Source organism: Lepisosteus platostomus, chromosome 18 (assembly GCF_059453375.1).
Source record: "Lepisosteus platostomus isolate fLepPlt1 chromosome 18, fLepPlt1.hap1, whole genome shotgun sequence".
NCBI lineage: Eukaryota > Metazoa > Chordata > Actinopteri > Semionotiformes > Lepisosteidae > Lepisosteus > Lepisosteus platostomus.
This window is the reverse complement of record NC_142628.1, coordinates 9,859,545-9,881,679: the sequence shown is the minus strand read 5'-3', so window position 1 is coordinate 9,881,679 and position 22,135 is coordinate 9,859,545. Positions and strand designations below refer to the sequence as shown.

The 22,135-nt window shown below is 35.8% G+C and overlaps 1 protein-coding gene across 4 annotated transcripts; it reads right to left on the bottom strand.

The window, feature by feature from the left end:
* Positions 1 to 684: 684 nt before the first annotated feature.
* On the bottom strand, positions 685 to 19,129 carry LOC148645632 (Wilms tumor protein homolog). 4 transcript variants are annotated; one of them, XM_088611141.1, is made up of 9 exons: positions 18,257 to 19,124; positions 13,655 to 13,777; positions 12,111 to 12,213; positions 9,291 to 9,371; positions 6,141 to 6,240; positions 4,677 to 4,827; positions 3,381 to 3,470; positions 2,406 to 2,489; positions 685 to 1,845 (listed from the first exon to the last, which is right to left on the bottom strand). In XM_088611141.1, the coding sequence occupies exons 1-9, from the start codon at positions 18,648 to 18,650 to the stop codon at positions 1,724 to 1,726; spliced, it is 1,248 nt and encodes a 415-aa protein (XP_088467267.1). In that variant the 5' UTR covers positions 18,651 to 19,124; the 3' UTR covers positions 685 to 1,723. The 4 variants fall into 4 exon arrangements, with proteins under 4 accessions (XP_088467267.1, XP_088467266.1, XP_088467269.1 ...); XM_088611140.1 differs by having other exon boundaries at positions 2,397 to 2,489; positions 18,257 to 19,123; XM_088611143.1 differs by lacking the exon at positions 9,291 to 9,371 and having other exon boundaries at positions 18,257 to 19,129.
* Positions 19,130 to 22,135: the final 3,006 nt, after the last annotated feature.

Below are 22,135 nucleotides of genomic sequence, written 5' to 3'. Positions count from 1 at the left end.
CTGAAATCTGAAAAATTCATCATATTAAAATGATGTCAAAAAGCTCAGTGCCACAAAAATAGGTTTTTATGTGTAGTTAGTTTCCCTTAATTACACAAACGGTATATTTTATGATCATAACACTGAAGAAAGGACTTACCAGATTTAAAAATGTCCGTATTATACACTTATATTTAAATATATATTTACATGCATACATATTTTATATAAATATATAACATGTATTTAAAAGTGTATATATTATATAGTAGGGTTGCATATTACTAGACACAATGCATCAGATGTAAATAAAATTGTTTTTGTCTGGTGTAAAACACTTTTCCGTAAGACACTTAATATTTTGCAGTAGAAAACAGGTATTTTTATTTTCTTGTGAACTTGTCTAGGTGACAAAGAGCGAATGTTCAATTCTTTGGTTTACAGTTTTGTATGCTGCTCAAGAATTCCAGAAGGATATATAGAGAGAGATAAAATAGTTGCAAATAATGCAATTATCCAGTTTTATTTAGAAAGCTAACCTGAATGAACCTTTCTCTAGCTCTTCTGTGATTAATGTCAGGTGAATTAACTGTGGTCAGGACCTGGTCAGGTTAAGCACTGGTCACTGGCTTTTGAGAGCTTTGTCCAGTTCCTATTAGAAAGGGCTGTAGAAACTTGATACCATGATTGAGCCAACACAGCTGCTGGAGCTAACAGTTCACTTTAAGTGTTCTTTAATTCAAAGCCTGGTGAAAAAATAACAAACGCAAGATACATTTTTAGTGTTACCAATACATTTAGGTAGGGAACGACTCAAACTGTGATACATCTACTTATCATACAGTCTTTAGTTAATAAACATCTTTTTATGAGAGCAATATGTTAATATCAGATATATACACAATAATTCCAAACAAAAGATGTAAATACATAATAAAAAACAGAAAAGAAAACAAAATATCATTCCTGAAGCTATCAAAGGTTTTTTACAGTTCTTTTTGAAACTTGAAAGATTTAAGTTACACTTATTCCATTGAAAGTTTGTTAAATGGAAACTGTGGACCAGCACTTCTGTTTTTTTACAACATCACAGCTAATTAGCCACATAGCCAGTGTGACCATTTTTATATATTTTACAAATTCCAAATGCTACAGATTAACTTCATCAAAATCTCATATAATACAACCTTTGCAATCTCAACTTCATCAGTAATATGTGCTGCAAAAAAAGTTTTTTATGAATTGAGTCATCCATCGTGACCACTGGAGAAGTCACACTTTGAATAGTTCTGCATAATAAACAGAATTTCCAGAAAGGTGTCCCTTAAGTAGTTTCATGGGTTTCAAATTCACATACTTCCCCTTAATGTAATAATTAAGCCAAAAGCAATATTTTATTTGAACATTTTCAATAACTTAGTTTTAGCTTGATTAAAATAGATAAAGATCAGATATACTGGATCACATTTCAACAACTACAACAACAGAATATTCCCTTTTGTGTTTCTGACAATGCTCGTACAAAAACGGAATGCATTTCCATTGGTTTATCAGGAAGTAGTGTAGATACTAATTAAAAGTCTGTGTACATGAAGCCCAGGCCTTCCTGTACATGGAAAGAATATCTGCCAAGCTACTCTGGCTTAAAATCCTTCACAGGGTCTGGCAATGTAGCGCTGTTTGAAAGCCTTGTTTCCATATTCATCCCAGCTGTCCTGTGCAGTTCTCCGGCCTGTCGCCATCTTCAGAGCGCCAACTGAAGTTTGGTCAAGTTCCGCTGGTGCATGTTGTGATGCCGGACCAACTCGTCAGACCTCGCAAACTTTTTCTGACAGTTCGGCCATCGACAGTTGAAGGGCTTCTCACCTGTCGAGAGACAAAAACAGGTGTTTAAACGTAGAGCCTGAAGGTGTCACTTTCGGCTGGAGTTTTAAGTGATTTACAGTCTGGACTTGGAATTCAATTATATTACCAGCCATGAAAAGCTGCAGACGTATAATATTATATATAATGCTGTTATTCAATTGGATCACAATTCATGCCTCAATGTAAATGCTAAAATGCAGCTTGGTTCACACCACAGAATATGGTGCTGCTTATCAGTTTAGATTCATTAAGGGCCCTGATTTGCATATGCTGAAGACTTTCTTTGACACAAATTCTAGTTGTACTACATACACTGATATTAGCAATGTGAATTATTACACATTCATGAGTATAATTCATATGGCATCTGCCCTCAAACCAGCGTACATAAATGTATATTATTAGAATACATACTATTCTTATTTTATTCTATTATTTATAGAATAAAATAAGAATACTAGAATAATAGAATAATTTATTCTATCATTAAAATAAATCTAATAAATGTATTTATTAGAATGAATAAATGTGGAAAAAAAAAGTTTACGCACTTGTTTTACCTGTATGAGTCCTGGTGTGAGTCTTAAGGTGGTCAGACCGTGAAAACTTTCTCTGACAGGTTTCGCACTGGAAAGGTTTTACTCCTATGTGAACAAACAGGGGGGAGTAAAGACAGGAATATATGGTTCGCCAGACAAGCCATTCAGGTTTCCCAGAGGTCTGAAGAATTGCACTTAACCACTTCTTCAGCCTTCAGCATGACTGCTGGGTGCCCTGAAGGCCCACAGCATAAAATCAGAACCAATACAAGGTTTTACTGCATGCTCAGTCCCTATTTTTTATTCTTAATGTCTTCTGTTTTCAGTAATGTTGTTTATTTATGTAACTCAATTTATGTTTCAGTATTTTTTATTAGGGTTAAGAATGGTACAATGACGAGATCTATAGTGAGGACTTTTTAAAGTCTTTGATCAATCCAGTCCTACATATGAAACTAAAACTGACTGAAACAAGGACATTCGCTAATTTGTAAAGTATCATTAATATTGTTGTTGAATGTTGCTTATTTTTCAATGACATCTCTAATTAGTGTATTGAACACTTTTCCATGCTAGCAGGGGGTAGATAAAGTGCTCCAGTGACCTAATTAGGATACTGGGTTATTAGAACAGCTGTACCTCCTACCCACAAATAGCCTAACAATTTTAATTTCTGTAAAATACATAATTATTCAGCAGTTCTGAATAATTAATCAGTTTGTGATTTTAGATCATTTCCAGTTGGAAATAAATCTACTAAAAGCCACAAAAATGTTTGTACCAGGAGCAAATACTGGCTCTGCGTGTTACATTAATTGGAGATGTAGGCTTGATCTTGCTCTGAAGATTGCCTAAACATTTATTGTTTTGGTGTCAAAGAAGTTTTTTAGTGCTGAGTAGAACCTTCAGTAAAGACCAGAGGTAAGGCGACAGCAAGCTGTAAAGTGATGCTTTTTCCGCAGCTGACGGAGACACTGTGTGATCAAGCATCCTTACCTGTGTGTCGCCTCTGGTGCCTCTTCAACTGGTCGGACCGAGAGAACCTCCTCCCACAGTCTGTGAAGTCACACTGGTAGGGCTTTTCACCTGCAAAGAAACAGCAGTTCGGCTGTTAACTTACAGCAGGGAGACAGAATCCTGCTCAGACACCCCCTATTGTCTTTCACCGTATCATTTAAAATACCTCTGTGAGTGTTCATCTTGATATTGGAAAATTACCAACTCAGCAGTTCTATGTTTCTTTAATCACTGTAAACTACAGTATTTGTAGAAATGGTCTAACCAGGGAGTATCAAGTCTCCTTGTATTATCAATCTACACGTTTTCACATTAAATCGTTTTCTTAAGAATCTAAAGAAAACATAGCAAAGTTAATCTGCTAGACACAGCAATTATTTCATCTGTCAATCTGTATTCAGTGATTTCTCAAATGTTTCCTCATGATCTTCCGAGAATGCCACCGGCATACAGTAAATTAGATCATTTTACTTTTTTTCTCATTTTACTGGTAAAATGAAGATATTCTTCCCAACACTCGTACATCTGTTCCATCTGGGACCATTGAGGGGGTAGTGAAATAGTTTAGAAACCACAACGTGGATTGAGATATGTCAGAGAATTCCAATAATGAGCACATGTATCCAAACTAACAATTTCTGTCCCTTCAGAGTTCAAACCATCTGAGTCATACTGTAAATGGCTACAGGACCATTTCATTCTCTAATATATTATTATAATATCTGTAATATATTATTATTGATTACTTGGATTTTAAGATAGATTTTCTGATAACATGAACACAACATTGTTCAATTAATATTTTCTAAGTGAGAAAGCTTGAATTCCTTTTTCAGTCAACTATTCCTAAATGATTTTACTAAATCAAATAAAGGATAGACTTAAAGAGCACAAAGAACAGAAAAAAAGAAAGAAATAAAATATCAATCTATAATTGCAGCTGTGCCAGAGAAATAAATGTGCTAACAAAGAATATGAAGAAGAATGAAATATCCAGGGACGGTGCCGGTAATCATCATTCAAATGGGGAATAATGGAAATGTGACTCAGAGACATGACACAGCAATCATACGAAATCCATCAGAGGAACATGATCCACTGTCTGACCACTCTTCATGTGCATCATCGTTGATGAGTTTACCAGTGTAAGTAACCGCCTTAATTTTTTTATTTATTTGTAACCTGGAATCCAGCATACTCTGCGCTCAGTGGGGCTGAGCCAAAGGGAGGGTGTCTGTTCACTGGAGAGAGAGACACTCGCTGTCACACGGTTACCTGTGTGCTTCCTGCTGTGCATCTGCAGGTGTGAGAGCTTGAAGTATCTCTTGTTGCAGCCGGGGTACGCACACATGAATGGCCGCTTCTCGTTGGTCTCCGACGATGGCCTCACGATGGCAGGAGTAATGCCAGGCACTCTTCTCACATCCTGCAGGAGGATTTGGGATTTGTGACCAGGAAAAGAAGTTTTCATTTTTACAATATGTAGTCTATCACAATTATACAATTGCTAAAAAGCAGCCATTTAAGATCTGCATTGCTCTAGCTGGTATGTATATATTGTTAATCGAATATATGAAATAATAATATTCTTTTTAACTTTTCAGCATATCCAAGGGTTAAGATGAACTAATCTGAGTACCTCCTGCTCATGTTATTACATTTCATTGTTTTCTGATCACTTGTTGATAGGACTCTGAAAAATCAATTTATTTTAAGGAAGTAGCAATGTAGAATTATCTACTAACTTGAACTGAATGACACCTCACTTAAATTTCTGGATATCAGCGACTACTCATTTAAATGTTAACAGTTACTCATGCGCGTTAGGCAGACCATATCTCAAAGCCTAATCTTCTCAGGGCTTTTAAAGACACAGCTCTTTTATTTCAGCCTGTACTGAGCACCATCTGCTTCTAATTAGTACCAGCTTTACATAATGGGTTTTTTATGCTTTAGCAGTGTAATTATTGCTCGTAGAAGTTATTGATAGGTAAATGATAAAAAAGTTTTACGGCTTTCTAGCACAGTCTATCTGGGGATCCCAGTGAGAATCTTACCAGCAAAGTAAGTGTAGGTCCCAATTTTTTTTAGATTAAACAAAATACCTCTACAGACAAATAAATAATACTGTATTCGGTATGCTGTTTATAGGTTTTAAATATTTTAAAACGCACTTTTTTTGTTTCTGCCTGGTTCAGTCTTGAACAAAGCACTGAGGAAAAGCAAAGGCTAAAGTGAATATTTTCACTTAAAATATCTCCAGACACTCTTTCTGGAGAATCTCTGCTTTCAGAATCTTGACGGCATTAATTAAGGCTTATTGATTTATTAATTCTGGCAAGAAAATGGAAACCCTATCTTTATTGCTAATGGATCTCTTGAAAGCAATTCCTCTTTGCTTTTTTCTTACTGAAATACCTTTTAAATGTCTCCACTGTTTTGGCAGTGTTATTTAATGATTCGTATTGCATCACTTTTACTTTGAGTCATATTTCTTCCTTACCCTAAAAAATACTAATAGTATGGGAAACAGGCATTGAATGCTCAAAGCACTGTAATAAATGTATATACTTCCATTGGCACTTGAGTTTTGTGTACTCTTTGTCCTGACCTTGGAACCACAACACAAAACAAACTTCTGGCTGTTTCTTCTTGTATTAACAAAATAGATGGAATTGCCTTTGGAAGCAAGTCTGTAACCTTTACTTGAACTCTTGAACACTTGGCAGCGCTACTAACCTGGATGCCTCTGAATACTCCATGTGTGTGGATTCTGTACTGGGTGCTGCAGCTGTAAACCATGGGTGTGTTATGGTCACTTTCATAGCCGGTTGTGTGGCTGGGAAAAAAAAAGGTAAAAAATAAGCAACTATTTATTTATTATTTGTGACCAGCTTATTGTTTCAGGCAATCCACTTCCCTGTAGTAGCCCAACAACAGACACACAAAACCCGTGCGGTTAATTAATATCTGATTGTTCTTCATTTCGTCCTCTGGAAAGAGGCATTTTTTAGATGCATCATGACTCTTCAACACTAATTAAATATTACCTTTTACAACCCCCTTTTCACCTCCTGTGTTACTCTTAACGGTTGTAGTCTGTCATATGGCTACAGTGTCCTGACCTCACAAATGCAGTCTTCTGCTCCATTTCGAGTAAATGTGACCTGGGCGGAGAACTACAGGTATCCCTGTATTGTTCTGATCTTGCTCACATGTTTTTTTTTTGTTAGAAGGACCTCATGAACCAACATGTGGAGGGCCTGAAATGTAACGAGGTTATACAATCTGAGGGGACTCTTCCTTGCCAGTCACAGGACAGGGGAAAAACATTTGCTTGTAAAACAGTAGGGGTTAAGCTCCCATTAAATAAAAAAAGAACAGTGGTAAAACACTATGTTGAAATACGCATTGGGAAGGAGTAGCACATATCCCACAATGTAAATAATAATCTTTCCATTTTTACACTTGACCTCACCATATTGGGCTACACTAGGGAAATGTCACACCCCCTACAACACACACAGCAACTACTGTACTTCAAATCCGGACACGTTTTGTAGGAACTCTGCCAGAGCTATGAATTGCACTTACAGATGCAGTCCAAGTCATTGACTGCTACAATTCTGCAGATTCTATTCTACAACAGTTCTTCAGCTTTGTGGAAATTGCTCTTTGTTCTCTGCAGCAATAAATTCTCCGTACCAATCAGAGATGGAGCTCCAAAAAAGACAGATGGGAATTTCATATCAAACCAAAATTTATACCCATGACATGACAGAGAGGGCCTCCAATTTGACCTCAGATTGACACAGTTGCTAAGCGTGTTATTTTTCTCTTTCACATACACACGGCAGTAACCATGTTGCTTATAGAGCATCTACTTATCATCAGTGAATGACTCACATGGTGCTAGTTAAGAGAGAGCCAGCAATGGCAAGAGGAAGGATTCTAACACATACTTAGTAAAAGAGGGCAAGAATTAGATTACACACTCATCCAATCCACAATTCCTATTTTTCCCCACATCATCCAACTTTTTTCCTAAACTTCTTCTGAGGGCCTCATTAATAACATTATGGTTACAGAAGAAAAGGATTACTGTTGTTATACTGAATATGTACTTATTATGAATCAATATATATATATGCACAGGAGCATTCAAAGTTTTTTAAACATTGATATTTTTCAAACATTAACCTTCACATACAGCTGCTCTGGGAAACCTCCTTTACAGCAACAATCAAAATTGTGAAAAAAAATGTGCACACAGATCCTTCATTCATTCCTTTCAGAGATAAACACCTCAGGTTCATGTCAAATGCAACTTAAGATATTGGGAACTGCAGCATTTATTATCTGGAGAAGACACATAAATTCTTTGGCTTTCATCCCCAGAGATGAGACCATGTCTAGGACTGATTTTCCACAGAGTTAACAGCTTGGCTAACCCAAAATTTTCTTGATTTAACTACAGATTACTCATTTTGCCATTTCTCTTCTATACTTTTGGGTGTCAGTAGGTCAAATACTTTGCAAACCTAACTGCTGAGAGCCATTTGGACAGTTTGATAACATGCAAGTCTGTGTAGCGTTTTTTTAGCCATTCCATTGTGTCCTGATCCGTTTGACAATTCCCTGGGGATGACCTCTTCCTTGCTATTATATCTTGGACCACGGTCAAGGCTGATCTGCCGCTCTGCTGCACAGGATATATTCCTCAAGACAGACAAAACAGTGTCTAATTGCACACACTGACTCTTTTAGTGTACAAAGCCTGAAGCCAATTCACAGAGCTGGAGCTGTGCTCTAGGAAAATGCTAATGCAAACAGAGTAGAAATACAAGAGAGGCATTTCAGATGATAACCCTTGAAAAGAATATAGACAACCTATCATGAGATGTCAACAGTTATGTAGTGCAGAATCCCCAAAGAATTACATTCATCAGGTCCGGATAGCCAGACAAGAAATCAAGGTCCACAGTGTCACATATCTTAAAGCTATGGAAAACATTCAAGATTACAGGCACTGATAGCTTTGCCATGCCTGTGGTCAAAGAAAGCGTGATGGATTGGGTAAGATAATGCCAACAGTTTTGTGACACAAGACCGATTAGTAACAAACCACAGAACAACTAGTATTACTAACAGAAGCAACGAACAAAGTTTCTTTTGGAGGGGTCACTGAGTGAAGGATGACTGCACCAAAGGATGTGAATATTTATGGACAGCTCCTCCTTTTTAAGAAAAGCACAACTTCCTGTGGGTCGACTGAATTTCATATGATTTAAGAGAGAAGGTGTAACCTTCAACATGTAACTTTGCAGTTTAGAGGGGGTGTTTTTCTGTATTGATTACAAGCAGCCCTACAATGTGGTTGACAATATGGTCTGGGCTGCCTGTTTAAACAGAAGAGTTAATATGGATCCTAATTAAACTGGCAACCAAGACCATTTTTCCATACATGTATATCCACTAGGACAAAGCTTTAAAATTCTCTATTGCAGTATAAGCAGTTGTAATATGCTGCAATTGCTTCATTCTTCTGGCAACTAGCTGTAATGGTGACAGATACTGTTGTCTTAGTTTGTATTTTCAGAGTCTCGTTCTTTACAAATTGCCCACATACTCATTTGTCACCTTTTTCTGCCATCCTCAGTTTCCATTTTGCCAAAACATCATATTTTTCAAAACCTGGATTGATCTCTTTTATATAATAAAATTACAAAGAAGTAAATAATTTGAAAAAAAAAATGCCTATATTCATTTAATGCATTCTAAAGCAGACAATTTATGATATTGGACCGGAATTAGAAGGCTTGGATTTCAACAGCTGAGTAATTTATAATCCTAATTTATGACAATTTTTACATTTTGCTTTTTGCTTACCTCTTAATTGTTGGTGCCAATGTGCTCACAGGGTTCCATGCCATGCATTCAAGCTGTGAGGTCATTTGGTATAAATTATCACTGCCAGGGGGGGAAAAAATAATAAAAACAAACTAAATTTCCTTTGAAGAATTCAAAATAAAGGACAGAGGGGGTTACCAGCGGAAGAAAAAAAAGTCAACAAAAATTTGAGCATAAATTGGCACCACAGGAGAATCAGACAAAAGTCATGTTAAGACTGAAAAATAGCTTATGAAAGGGATACATCCTGGGTAACAAGTAATGAATGTGCCAGACAAAGAGAAAAATCTTGCTGGGAAATGATAAATTATTCTAATCCTTCCAGTCTTCGAACTGAAATACCTATCTATTATTAAAACTCTAACACCAGGACCATCAGTTAACTTGGCATGTGGTGTTTACCCAGCTACAGGACTGTCAGGTGATCTGACAAAAATATTCCCTACAGTGAAGCTATCACAACCTATAAAAATTAACACAGCATAAGAAATGAAATTGTTAGGTTGGGAACAGATACATCAAGTGTATCGCAAAACACTACAGAAAGAAATAATAATGTTGCCCGTATTTCATTGACAGAAACTTTCAAAGACCAGTTACAAAGTAGAATCCTTTATTCAAATATGATCCTGTGAAGAAACAGAGTTTTAATGTGTTTGTTTTAGGATTAATACCTTCAAATATGCCTCAGATATGCACATACCCATTTGTCAGAAGTAATGGACACTATTATCCATTATATTGTCTCCAGTGTTATTATGTCTCTGCAATATCCAGCATATCTGCTCAGAAACTATTACCCTCTCCTGCCGTTTTCTGCAATAGCTGTTCGTGCTGGTCGGTGCCACTGCACTGAGCAATTCCACAAATTCTTCCTGTAATGCTGCAGTAATTAATTCCTGCAGTTGCCCGATTTTTATTAGAAGTGCCAGCGTTATACTGTTTATGGCAGGAGATTTTCTCAACTTTCTTCTCATTTTGACACTTCATTTATAAATGTGGGGCCTCCTCCACGATCTCGGCTGGTTTTTGTTCTCCGTTGCCTTTTCATCAAACAATCCATTTATTCACTGTGTTTGTTTGGTTACCTCTCTCCGTCACTTTTACCTGTTCGAATGTAAGGCGAGACCAGAAAAGGAGAGGGGGTGGGAGAGGAGGTCAAACTAAAAACATGACACCCCCCCAAAAAAACTTCAGGCTTAAAAAAAATGAAGCTAAGAGAACCGAGCTGTTGTTTACGAGGCGAGAGAAGCAGAACTTGAGGGAAAAAAACTGTTTTTTTTCTATGGGAGAAGGTGGATGACTCAAGCAGTCTTATCAATAGAATTTTGTTATTTTGGAATCTTTATGTTCTCTTGCTGAAAACAACAAGTTGTTGGCATTCAAAGAATGTGTTCTTAGTACTGAGTTTGGCATCTTTACATATAAATAACAAAGCACTTATTAAAGCACTATATAGAGTAACGACTTTTCCATTTTAAGGACATCTAGACAGTCATCGGGATAAGGAATTCAAAAGGAAATCAGCAGTAGATCATGTGGAGTTTATTTTGGCCTGCTGTGTGCTGCTTACAGCTCTTGACCTTTGAGCAGACATAGCTATATTGTGGAGGATTATTCCTTTTCCTCTTTAAATTTATGCCATTCAAGCTTCAGGTACAGGGTTAACACTTACAGGATATGATACTGTGTAACTAAGAATAGTATTCCTATATAGTTCAATTCCATTACTTTTTTATTCATAGACAATGAAATGGCCATTACTTTCACTGTCATTGTGAAAGTATGTTTATACTTTTATTGACACTTAAGAAAATACCCAGTACAAATACACATATTTTTATGCTTAAAATAAAGATTTCCCTCCAGTTTAAAAAAAGTTTCTGTTTTGTTATTTTTGAGGTAATATAAAAGAAACCTTTTTTTTATTTTGGGAAGTGACACAGCCCCAGAATGTGTAGGAGTTAGCAAACGCTTCATCCGTTTTGTTATGTAAAAGTTGATAAATGCTTTTATTTTTCTAGCAGTCTAAAGTGAAGGTCTTACACTTGTAATTCTGCACACAGACTGTCTGAAATAAACCCCCTTCCTTCCTACTTACCTCACTCCCTTTTTCCTCGACGTCACACAGAATTCAATGGCAACATGGTTGCTGGAAATTCCATCAAAACCTTTAAATTAATTCATGAGCATTGGTGTCATGGTTGTGTAATGAGCTGGTGAATTCGATTTCACGCAGTTTGTTTTTTTATGTGTGTTTTCAGGTCACCTAGCAGCACAAACTGAGAGATATCAGAAAAACCTCACAGAGAGACATTCTTTCTTTGACAGTTTCCGCAATACAGAATGCAAGGTGAAGATAAGATGGACCTGAAATTAAACTTCACCCTGAAATTACCATACATTTCCAAAATCTAAGCTGTATACATCCTGAAAGCAAGTACTTTCAGCGGCACGGGTGCATGCAGAAAACAAAAATACAGAACAGTAGTTGAGGCAAATTCAATCCATCATCCAGAAATTAGTGCTGCCTTTTACCACTGTTGTCACGACTGTGTCACCGTGTGAATCGAGACACAGGCAGAGCAAACCTCATGGAAAAATATTACAAATGCAAAAAAAAGTGTTTTCAACTTTGTCAACTTTGGCTGCTGTGTCTGATTGAGGTTCTGAAATCTAGAACCCATCAAACAAACCTGGTGGAACAGACTTGCTGGGCATGTCCGAAGGAAATTTGAAAGGTGTGCCTGTCGGGGCAGCAGCAGTCGGTGGGGTCGCTGATAGCTTTAAAAAAGTTACCTGTTGTACGGGTTTCTGAGGAGTAGAGCCTGGCTTCCTGCACAGCTGTCCGTGGGCGTGTGGCAGCTGTACACCGGAGGAGGGACGGGGTATTGCTGCTCTCCTACACAAACAACACCCCAGTTAGCCGCCTCACCCCCACAATCTCCTCAGGTACCCCCTTCCTCCAGCTAAAATTCGCACCGCACTCACACCACTCACGACCCACCTTCTGGGGGGAAGCAGCCGCAGGTTTGATTAATATGAAAGTCCAATCATTCATTTGAGGAGCACCTCCTATAAATGTCATCCTCCCAAGTAACAAATCACAAATTCCTTTCCGATTGCAACAAGAAAATAAGCAGCAATACCTTCAGGAAATAAATAAGTGAGGAATAAGTGGTCAACAGCAAAGCAAAAGACATTCATTATGTTTCTTTTTAGGGTTTAAATGATGACCATATAATGTTTTCATAGTTTCTATCTGAATTTATACATTATATATTACCTGTGATGGTATTTTACATATTTTAATATTCATAAATAGCCTCTGCATAGGTTCTAGAATAGCATATTTGTAAGTACAAAGACAACTGATAACGTATTATATGTACTAACAAAAATGAGGATTACTTTAACATTTACGTACACCGGAGTGTTTTTTTCTGAGCCATTTTAACATAGTCTTTCAAATGCCTTAACTTGCAAAGTTTATGACTTTTACTTTTGACATTTCAGAAAAAAATGTTTTAAAAACAACAAAAGGAAAAGTAGTTATTAAAAGCAAACAAAATCCCATGTACTATGAAACAACCTATGAAAACAATCGAGCTCTCTTTGAAGTGGTAAAATAATCCATTTGGTTCTCATTCGAAGTGCAAATGAAGGTTCCTTGCTTTTCTTTTCCTGTGAATTGGTCCCTGGGTGATTCTAAACATTCCTAAAACCTAAAGTGAATGGTGGTTTCCCCACACTGATAGATCCAGAAGAAGGAGAACACGCTTCATGTTTTTAGAATTTACAGCAAGGCAGACTGTGACACTTGAAACACACCCATAATGTAGCTTCACGTCTGCATCTATAAAGTCTTATTTATTCCAAGTTAACCTTAATCTATAACTGACTAAGGCTGAGAAACATGAAAAAGTGTGACCACTTTAAGCAAGTCAAACTCAGGTATGCATCTGTTTATGAGATGAAACTATATAAAACAAATAAAATCTATTTCTGATTGGAATCAATGCACTCATGATTGACAAAAGGATCAGTATGCCATTCTGAAAGAGAAAAACCTCTCTTTACCAGAGAGTCAAGAGTGTAAAATATAATCTATTAATCAGATGCATTGCAGAAACAGACTGACATGCTGAAACGCAAAGCAATCTATAAACATACCCTGGAATACCTGTAAACTAATCATGCAAATATGATTTTTACTCCATGACTGATGCAAAGACATAATTGTTATTTTTAAGTGTTCTCAGGATAATATAACTAATTGTTCTGAGCTCAGCCTGAGCACTACAAAGCTATCGTAGAGATCGACGGAACATTTTGACTGTTACCTATGTTGGTCTGTTGACTGATGGGGTCTTCGTGCTTAAAAGAGTGGTTGGAGAACTGAGATGTGTGATGAGAAGGAGTGTGACCGTAATTTGTAGCTCCATCAAAAGCCACCGTGCTGTAACCTGTTAAGAGACAGTGGAGTGATTCAAAAAACATCCTTATCATCAGCCAGTGCAGTTTCAGTGATCAAGTTTGCTGAGAATAGAATTTTTATGAATTCTCATTCTGCACATCACGACTTAATAAAAGTACATCTTGGGATTGATTTTTATGGTGTATACTTATCTTGAAATGAAAGGTATAAAAATAAACTTCTCAAAAATCTACATATTGTACAGTACAGTAAATGGATAGACCAGAAAAAAGCCATTCTTTACAAATCTGAGTACATTATAAATTATGAAATGTTTTTTCCATAATTATTTTGATCATTGCCTATAGCAAACTAGATCATTTCTTTCTAAACCTCTATTTTCATTGTAAAAATCTCACATACAAACACATAAATATTAAACAATTATCAATCCTACTATTTGATTAAAGCAGCCTGTATAGACAGTAGAGGCACTTGCACCCACATTCAAATAGCATTCTAGTTAAACATGGAACTTTTTACTTCTTTTTACTTTTCAGTACATATAGTTATATCAAACAAATGAAAAAGGACCAAAATCCTGTTTTAAAAAGCAACGTTTATAATCACTGTGTTAGGTCCACCCTTTTTCAAAGACACAATTTTTTTGGAGCTGTAAAAATCTACTTCAATGCTACATTTTTTATATTTTCAATGACTTGTTTTTAAAAAAAGAGTAGTTATTAGAAAATAAAAAATGTTGGGCACACCTTTTAAATCAAGTAGCCTCTAAGAGTTTCACTCTAAAGTAAAACATGCAATTCTGCCGTTTTACAGATTCCATCTGGTCATCTGATTTTATTAATAACTGAAATGTAAAGAGTCTGCATTGCTGTTCAAGCACAAACATCACCTCCCACTGGAGAGTGAAAATTACTTTGGTGAAAACAAACAAGTTTTGGAAAAGAGGAGAGGTGCCACCGAATTGGAGTGAATCATGTCTTCTCCTGACCCCACACTGACTCTGCATCGTAAATCAGCCATTTCAACACCAGCTTCATTAATTACACCAGACCACTTTCACAACAGCTTAGGCACAAAACTAATTAAAAGGTCATATTTTCTTATATGGGTTCTTGACTCATGAATCCTTGATCTTTATCAATGGAAATGAGCTAATTCAATAGGTTTCTGTAAAACCAATTATCTGGCCAAAATTTATTTTGCATTGTATCTGTAAATCACATTTATTATATTTCTGACTTTCTTGATATTACAATTACGTGACAGACCAAATGACTTTTTTTTTCTTTTTAAGGGCTCGACTATATCTCAAATCACAATAATATTCTTAGAATCAATATTTTCATTCCATGAAAAAAATCCAGAGATTATTGAATGTTTGCTCTCATATTAATGTCTCTTGGTAATCAAAAACACTGCAATTATTAAACAAATGTAAAAATAAGTTTTTAAGAATCATAAATTTCCCTAAAACATATACTATTCTACTTAGTGTCTTAACAGTTTCCTTAAATTCTCTTAGTTTTCCTTAATTCTCTTAATTATCTGTTAGCTCTTCAGTGTATCATTAAGTTTCAGGTCCTTTTTTATTTAGTAAACTGGAATTTTATCTTCATATACTGCAATAATTCTCTAACATTGCTCTATCGTTGCATTTTAGGGCTTATCGTTGCATTTTAGGCAAATCAAATGTCAAGGATTTTAGGACTTGAGGTAACTCTGCCAGATCAATAGAAACATAGGAAGAAATTTTAATGTCTACATGTAAGAAGGACTTTTAGCAAAAGTGAGCTGATCAAATGCTTTACAAATTTGAATAAGAACACACAGTCATTCATATGTGAAATATGTAGATATAAAGGGTACTGTCTGCTTTTGAAAAAATGTAGTATAGCGTTACATATGATTGCTGTATCAAGAAGATATTGTCATATGAACCAATGTGCAATATGTCAATATGTTTGTAACTTCAGCCGTTTGACAATTAAATACATGTTTACAGTACTGGGAAACAAGCTATGAATAGAACTGTAAGGATACAGTAGGCATAGAGACCTCATCCCATCTTCTGGGCTTTGCTTTGCAAAATTAAACGACCAAGATAACATCATATACTGTATACATACATTCACACTGTGAATTATTTCTATATTCTGATAATTATACTTTTGTCCCAATGCTTACCATAATCTAAATCTTTGGAAGTGTCACAATAGGATATATTTTTAATGTGGCTTTCAAATTTGGGAGGAGTACATTTTTTAAGGACTTTCTGGATCATCTCAACATTTCCCTTGTAATTTTCATAGTCTGATCTGCCTGCTCTTACCAGCTCAGCTACTCAGGAAATAGTAGTTGTCTTTTGATTTATTTTTTTCATTTGCACAACATTCTTTTTTGACTGGCTTGGTACAGACTTTTCATGACCTTCAAAACAATGCACCAAGCGGAATGATTTTTGGCCATGTTTTCCGGTGTTTGCCTGGTCCAAACCTAAGGAATGTGATAAGGAGTCTGGAGCACAGAGCAAAGCTTTTGATAGCAAGGTCTCTTTAATTAGGACTTTATCAAAGTTGGGCTTGATTAAAATGTGCTGAAAATAATTGAAATTTGTCCATCTGCTGCACACTGTGATCTTCAGAAAGAATCCAGTTATTGGGAAAACCCAGATGAGTGGGAGATGAAAAAGAAATGGGCAACATTTGGACAGTTTTATTTTCCAACACTGCCAAAACCAGTCTATAAGCCAAGGTAAAATCATTCCCACGCTCTGAAAGAGTTTTTAATGCTAAATCCAACCTTGACGGTAGCTCAAAAGAAACATTTTTTGAGCCTTTCATTATCATTTATGCACAGATGCAGCATTTAAGGATATGCAAAACTGTACAGCTTTGAGAGAAAAAAACTTTGACACTTATCACTTATCGCATGTAGAAAATAGTCAAACCAGAGTGCTGTTTTTAAAAATGATGGCTCACACATAATGATAAACGTGTTCAAAATGGGAAAAAAGCTGAAATATGAAAATGTCAGAAAAGTTAAAAATGTTTCTTGTGTTTTATTACCCTACCACAGTGCTAACACCGCCAATGTAATCTATTAACCAAAACTTTACATTTCAAGTATTTGCTCCAAAAAGGTATTTTTAAATATTGTAATTTTAAGGAAATTTACTTTTGTGTCAAATGTAGTTTTTCAGAATTCTATTTTTAATGAACAGCAACAGACTTATGTTTTAATTATAAAATCTGAGCATAGTTCAGTATAACTTTTTTTGTCATATAGTTGAATGGTTTGAAAATGACGTACTAATATTATAAAGTATCTTACAGTGCATAATATTCCTAAAGTCATTAAATTAATACTTTTTTGCACATGGATTTAAGGTACTATAAAGACTGCCAGATTAGTCAAGAAATGTTTAATCCTTTATTACATTATCAACAACACCTGTAAAATTCATGTAAAATAAATGATTATGTTTCTGGTCACTTGTATGTTGGAATACTTAGAACTGTATCGTAAGTTACTTTACTGTAACCTTTTATTTCCAAGATTAAACTACAATAGTTCAACAGTACAATAGTTCCTAATACATGAATTATAATTGTGTTTCATTGTGCTGTGTCACATATTTTAAAGTTATGCAATTCAGATAAATGTTACACACCAGACATCCTGTTTTATAGCGTCAGCAAGCAAATATTTAAAAATTCATTCCATTTAAGCAAATGCTTTTTATCAGGTTAGAAATCATATTAAACTGTCTTTTTAATATTTAGAATTCTTCTTAAAAGATCTATTATTAAAAAATAAGTAATTGTATTATATTCTACATTTGATATCTCTATGAAGTAATGTTTGAAAGTGCATAACATGTTTCCTTCAGATTATTTTCTGGCTAGCAAAGCACTTATGGTTCCAGCATACTCCTTTATTATTAGAATTATTACGATTCCTATATAAGCTTCAGAACTGAAGCCACCATAGTGCAAACATATATTTATTTATCATTTTTAAAACAGCCAAGTAAATCTGCAAGGTATGTCAATAACATATATATTCTCTTCATGTCACCAGAAAAAGGAAATGCTAAATGTGTAGACGATTTTGATCATGTTTAAACCTCAGATCGGATGCTTGGAATGTTAAATCTGAAGCCCTATTGGTATTAAAACATTTTTGGTTTAATTTAACAATTAAAAAATGCCTTTGATGTTTTTCATCAAAAGTGAGTGTCAGGGAAAATATTTGTCAAATAAAGAAAGAAAACAAAACTGTACTTGAAGAATGCGCTCAACTTTTACTTAAATTAAGACAGTGAGTGTTTCCAGACTTCATTCAAAAATTAAATGTCTCATTAAATGAATACATAGTGCTCAATCTTATATCATAATAGTGTTTTGAGGGAAAATTAATACAGAAATTGCATCTGTCAGAATATCCACTGAGAAGCAGTGACAGGTTCCAGAATGCTCAGCAGGACTGACACAAGATATCTTACCCTGGTTTCTGGCGGCTGGCTGGGTCTCCATACAATTGGGCAGGTAAGGTCCATTTGTGAACATCCGGGCTTGATTGGGAGGGGGCTGGCTGGGTGTTGGGGCCCCAAAAGCCCCATACCTACAGGCTCCTGTCCCCGTGAACTGACCAGAAAAGTGAACCGTGAAGGCACTGAGGCCACAGTGGTCGTCGTGTGGGTCAGCGGAATTCCAGTTGGGCTCCTGCTTGATGAAGGAATGAGGGGCGAGGGAGCTGTAGGGCGTCCCAGTATGAAAGTCCAGAACCGGCCCCCACTGAGGAGCACTGCTGACTGGCAAGGCACAGTTCCCATTCCCCGCTGGCAGGGAAGACACTGCCGGGAGCAAAGCATTGAGATCTCGAACGTCCGAACCCATCTGCACCCACCACCTGGGAGCTAATTTCTGCTGCTGCGCACTTGGGTTCACGAAGCGAAGAAAGCAGGGAGGTGAGGGTGCGAAGTCTACAGTATATATTTGTACGTACAAATATATTTACTTCTCGGGAAAGCCTCCTCACTCCGTAGAATAAGATTCAGCAAAGGGTTAAGTCGCTGTTCCAGGGATTCATGACTCTGCGGTGCAGAAACGCTCTCAATTCAGGTCTTTCTCTTCAGACCCCCCCCCCCAAAACAAAAATGAGAAACTGCTGTCCACTAATCTAATAGTCCATACAGGTTGGAGGAGCTCTTGAGCGCTGAAATCCTTGCTGATCCAAATGGGTGAGCAGTGGCTGGTGTGTGCTCGAGGCTGCCAAGGCAGGGGAGCAAACTGGGGAGTAAGGGGAGTAGAGGAGCTGCCCAGGGCTCTGGTGCTCGTGTGTCTATTTGCTTTGGAGTTCCGAAAGCTCAAATACAGCATTACTCTGGGGTAGGAGGAGTCAGGGCCAATGAGCAACCAGGATGAGCCATTCACTGACTAACCTTACCACAGCTTTCACTATCTCCTGCCCGTGCTACACAAAGCGCTTGCAAGTGTGTGTGTGTGAGTATGTGTGTGGGGGGGAGGTGTGGGGAGCTGGAGGGGCAATAATAATTCATCCCCAGCAGTTACATCTTTTCACTTACTCCTAGCACAACTAAAACCTACTTTTAAACTGACTGTGCAAAAGGAGACTGTGGCTTGTAAGTACATCGCATAATATTTATTTCTTGGCTTGGCAAATGCACTTGTGAGTGCTGATTTTTTTTTTTTTAGGTTTGGTTTTTTGGAAGTCTGTGCTGTTTATTCTATAAATACACAGGAAATCTGCTATTTGTGTTTTCGTTTAATATGCTGCCATTTATCATTCAGGCAAAATACAGATGTAAAACGAAACTGGAAAATAACCAAAAATCACTACATTTTTATAATTCGCTAGAGAACCTAGACAGCTAGAGTGTTGCAAGTATTGTATTTGTTTCAAGCAAAGTCGTTGCGTGTTAAGTATAGTTAAAATTGCTTATTATTAGTGACGCATCTTTGGGATAGACTATAGGGTGCTGTGTTTGTGTGTCTCTAGTTTAAAAAAATAGAATTACAGGATATTCAGGTAGAAATTAATCACATACTATACTGTATACAGCAACAAGCGAAGAGCTTTACCTAAAGTAAACCACATGGTAGTTGCAAGACATCTTCAATAATAAATTTCAGAGTCAAACGCAAAGAAAAACATGACAATGCATTCCTTGAGGTGACACCTTCAAACCGATATTAAACCCATAATGAACATTCCTACAGTACCAGAACATATTCGCTGCAGTTCACACGCTCCATTGAGTTCGTACAGGTCTTCATTTAACCGTTTGAAAGTTATATACAAACATCGTGTTAATGTGTGAAAGCATTCAACCGAATAGATAAACAATCGGGACAAGCTATCGTTACTGTAAGTTATAAGTGATAACAGCTGTACATACAGTATGTTGCTAAATTTTACTTCGTAGCCCAAGATTACTTTCAATTAAGTTAGGATTAACATTACTGTCACGTCGAAAAACGTACTTCTACATGTGCGTATAATAATTTACGGGTGGAAGGCAATTAATTTAGGATTACCAGGTTTCTTACTGTGTGTTTAAAAGAAAGCTCCATGACGGAGTTCAAATGATTGCTTATTATGGTTATATATCAATTATACCCGTAATGACTTACATTATTTTACCAGTACTATTGCATTTCGTATTTAACATTTAACAGTTAAAAAATGCAGAATGTAGGAAACCATTGCACAAAAATCAATTTACGTGTTCAACGGAATTATCTTTCTCCAGTGGTTTGACGGACTTCGTATGTTTCCAGTATTTTCAAACTTTTGTGGAGGGAAAGAGACTAATACAGACTAGGACATATTATATCAAAATTATTTTTAAATGGTTGTAACGAGCTTTCAATTATTTTTTAAATTAAAGAACAAAATCATTTCAGTATTTATTTCTCTAAATCATTCAAGACGATACATCTTACATATTAAAACATCTTGGATACTAAATATGCTACTTGACTATATGTATCACATACAGTATTGTATGTGGTCTTACTTAAGACCTTATTGTGAATCTACAAAATATCTACTGTAAAGCCAAGCAATATAATTATACTTGAAGAAATATACAGTAATACTTTCTTAAAATACTAAAACTGTAACTGAAAAATTTGCAAATTCAGATTATTTCAAGAAAAAAATGTGGGTGGAAATTGTTTAAAATCAGTCATCTTAAATTTTCTATTCGTGTCATCAAAATGAATTTCTAAATATGTTATGGAGACGAGGTAATTGCCTTTTAATTTTAATTTTAAAAAGCCTTTATTAAATCCGAAAGACTGCTTCTGCAAAAATATCTAATTAGATATAATAACATAGATCAAAATTAAAAAGGATAATCAACCTAGCAAACACAAAAAAACAGTAGAAAATGGGTGAATAATAAAATGTTATCGAAAGTTCTAAATTTCAGGTAATGATTTCTATCAGATCCGTCTCATCATCAGTGACAAGTTACAAAATGGACGTTTTCAAACTGTTTTCTCCTGAACAGAATTTGCTCTTAATTTTATGAAAGTTTTAAAAAATGAAAATTGCGGTGAAGATGTACGACAAGATTTGTGCGGAAATCAAAAAATAAAATTCATTTTTAAATATTTAATATGAAAAAGGCAAGAGAGAAAAGTCTTAGGTATTTTACACTGAGCCTAGGAAGATGGTAACGTAACAACTACTCTAATAATGACAATGATTGTTATGATCACACAGGCAAATAACAAACGATTTTCTTGAATAAAAAACAACTAAAAATTGTCTTTTAATTTAAATTAACGTTTTCTTGGAACGAATATTAAGACAATGGGTACTTCGCTATGCAGATCTTTGACAGCGTAAGATTTATCCTAAATACACACATCTTTATGACAAAAAATAAAAGATGCATGAGGATTAAATTGTCGAACTGATCTTAAATTTACGCAGGTGCTGATAGTGACATCTTTGACTAGCACATTTATAAACCATATATTTATCTAAAAACGTCCAGAATAAATAGAAATGTTTAGAAAAGAAAGAAAAAATCTCAAATTTGGATTTGAAAATAGAACTGGGAATCTAGACTGAGGTCTGGTTTCTGAGTCATTTTGATTGTGACTATAGACGATAGTATTTTCAACCTTTTAGGTTTAAAGAACACTGCTTTACGCAAAATGAAATCCACCTGTCACGATGTTGTTTGCTCTGATCTAGGCTTTTAGCACTCAGGAAGATAGAGGGAATAAACTTCTTCTTTTGTTAAATTGTTCAAATGAATTTCACGAGGATAAAGCCTTGTCAAATTAGACAATGGGAACGCGTTGTTCTTAAACAGTCTATACCAGAGAACTATAAAAAAAAC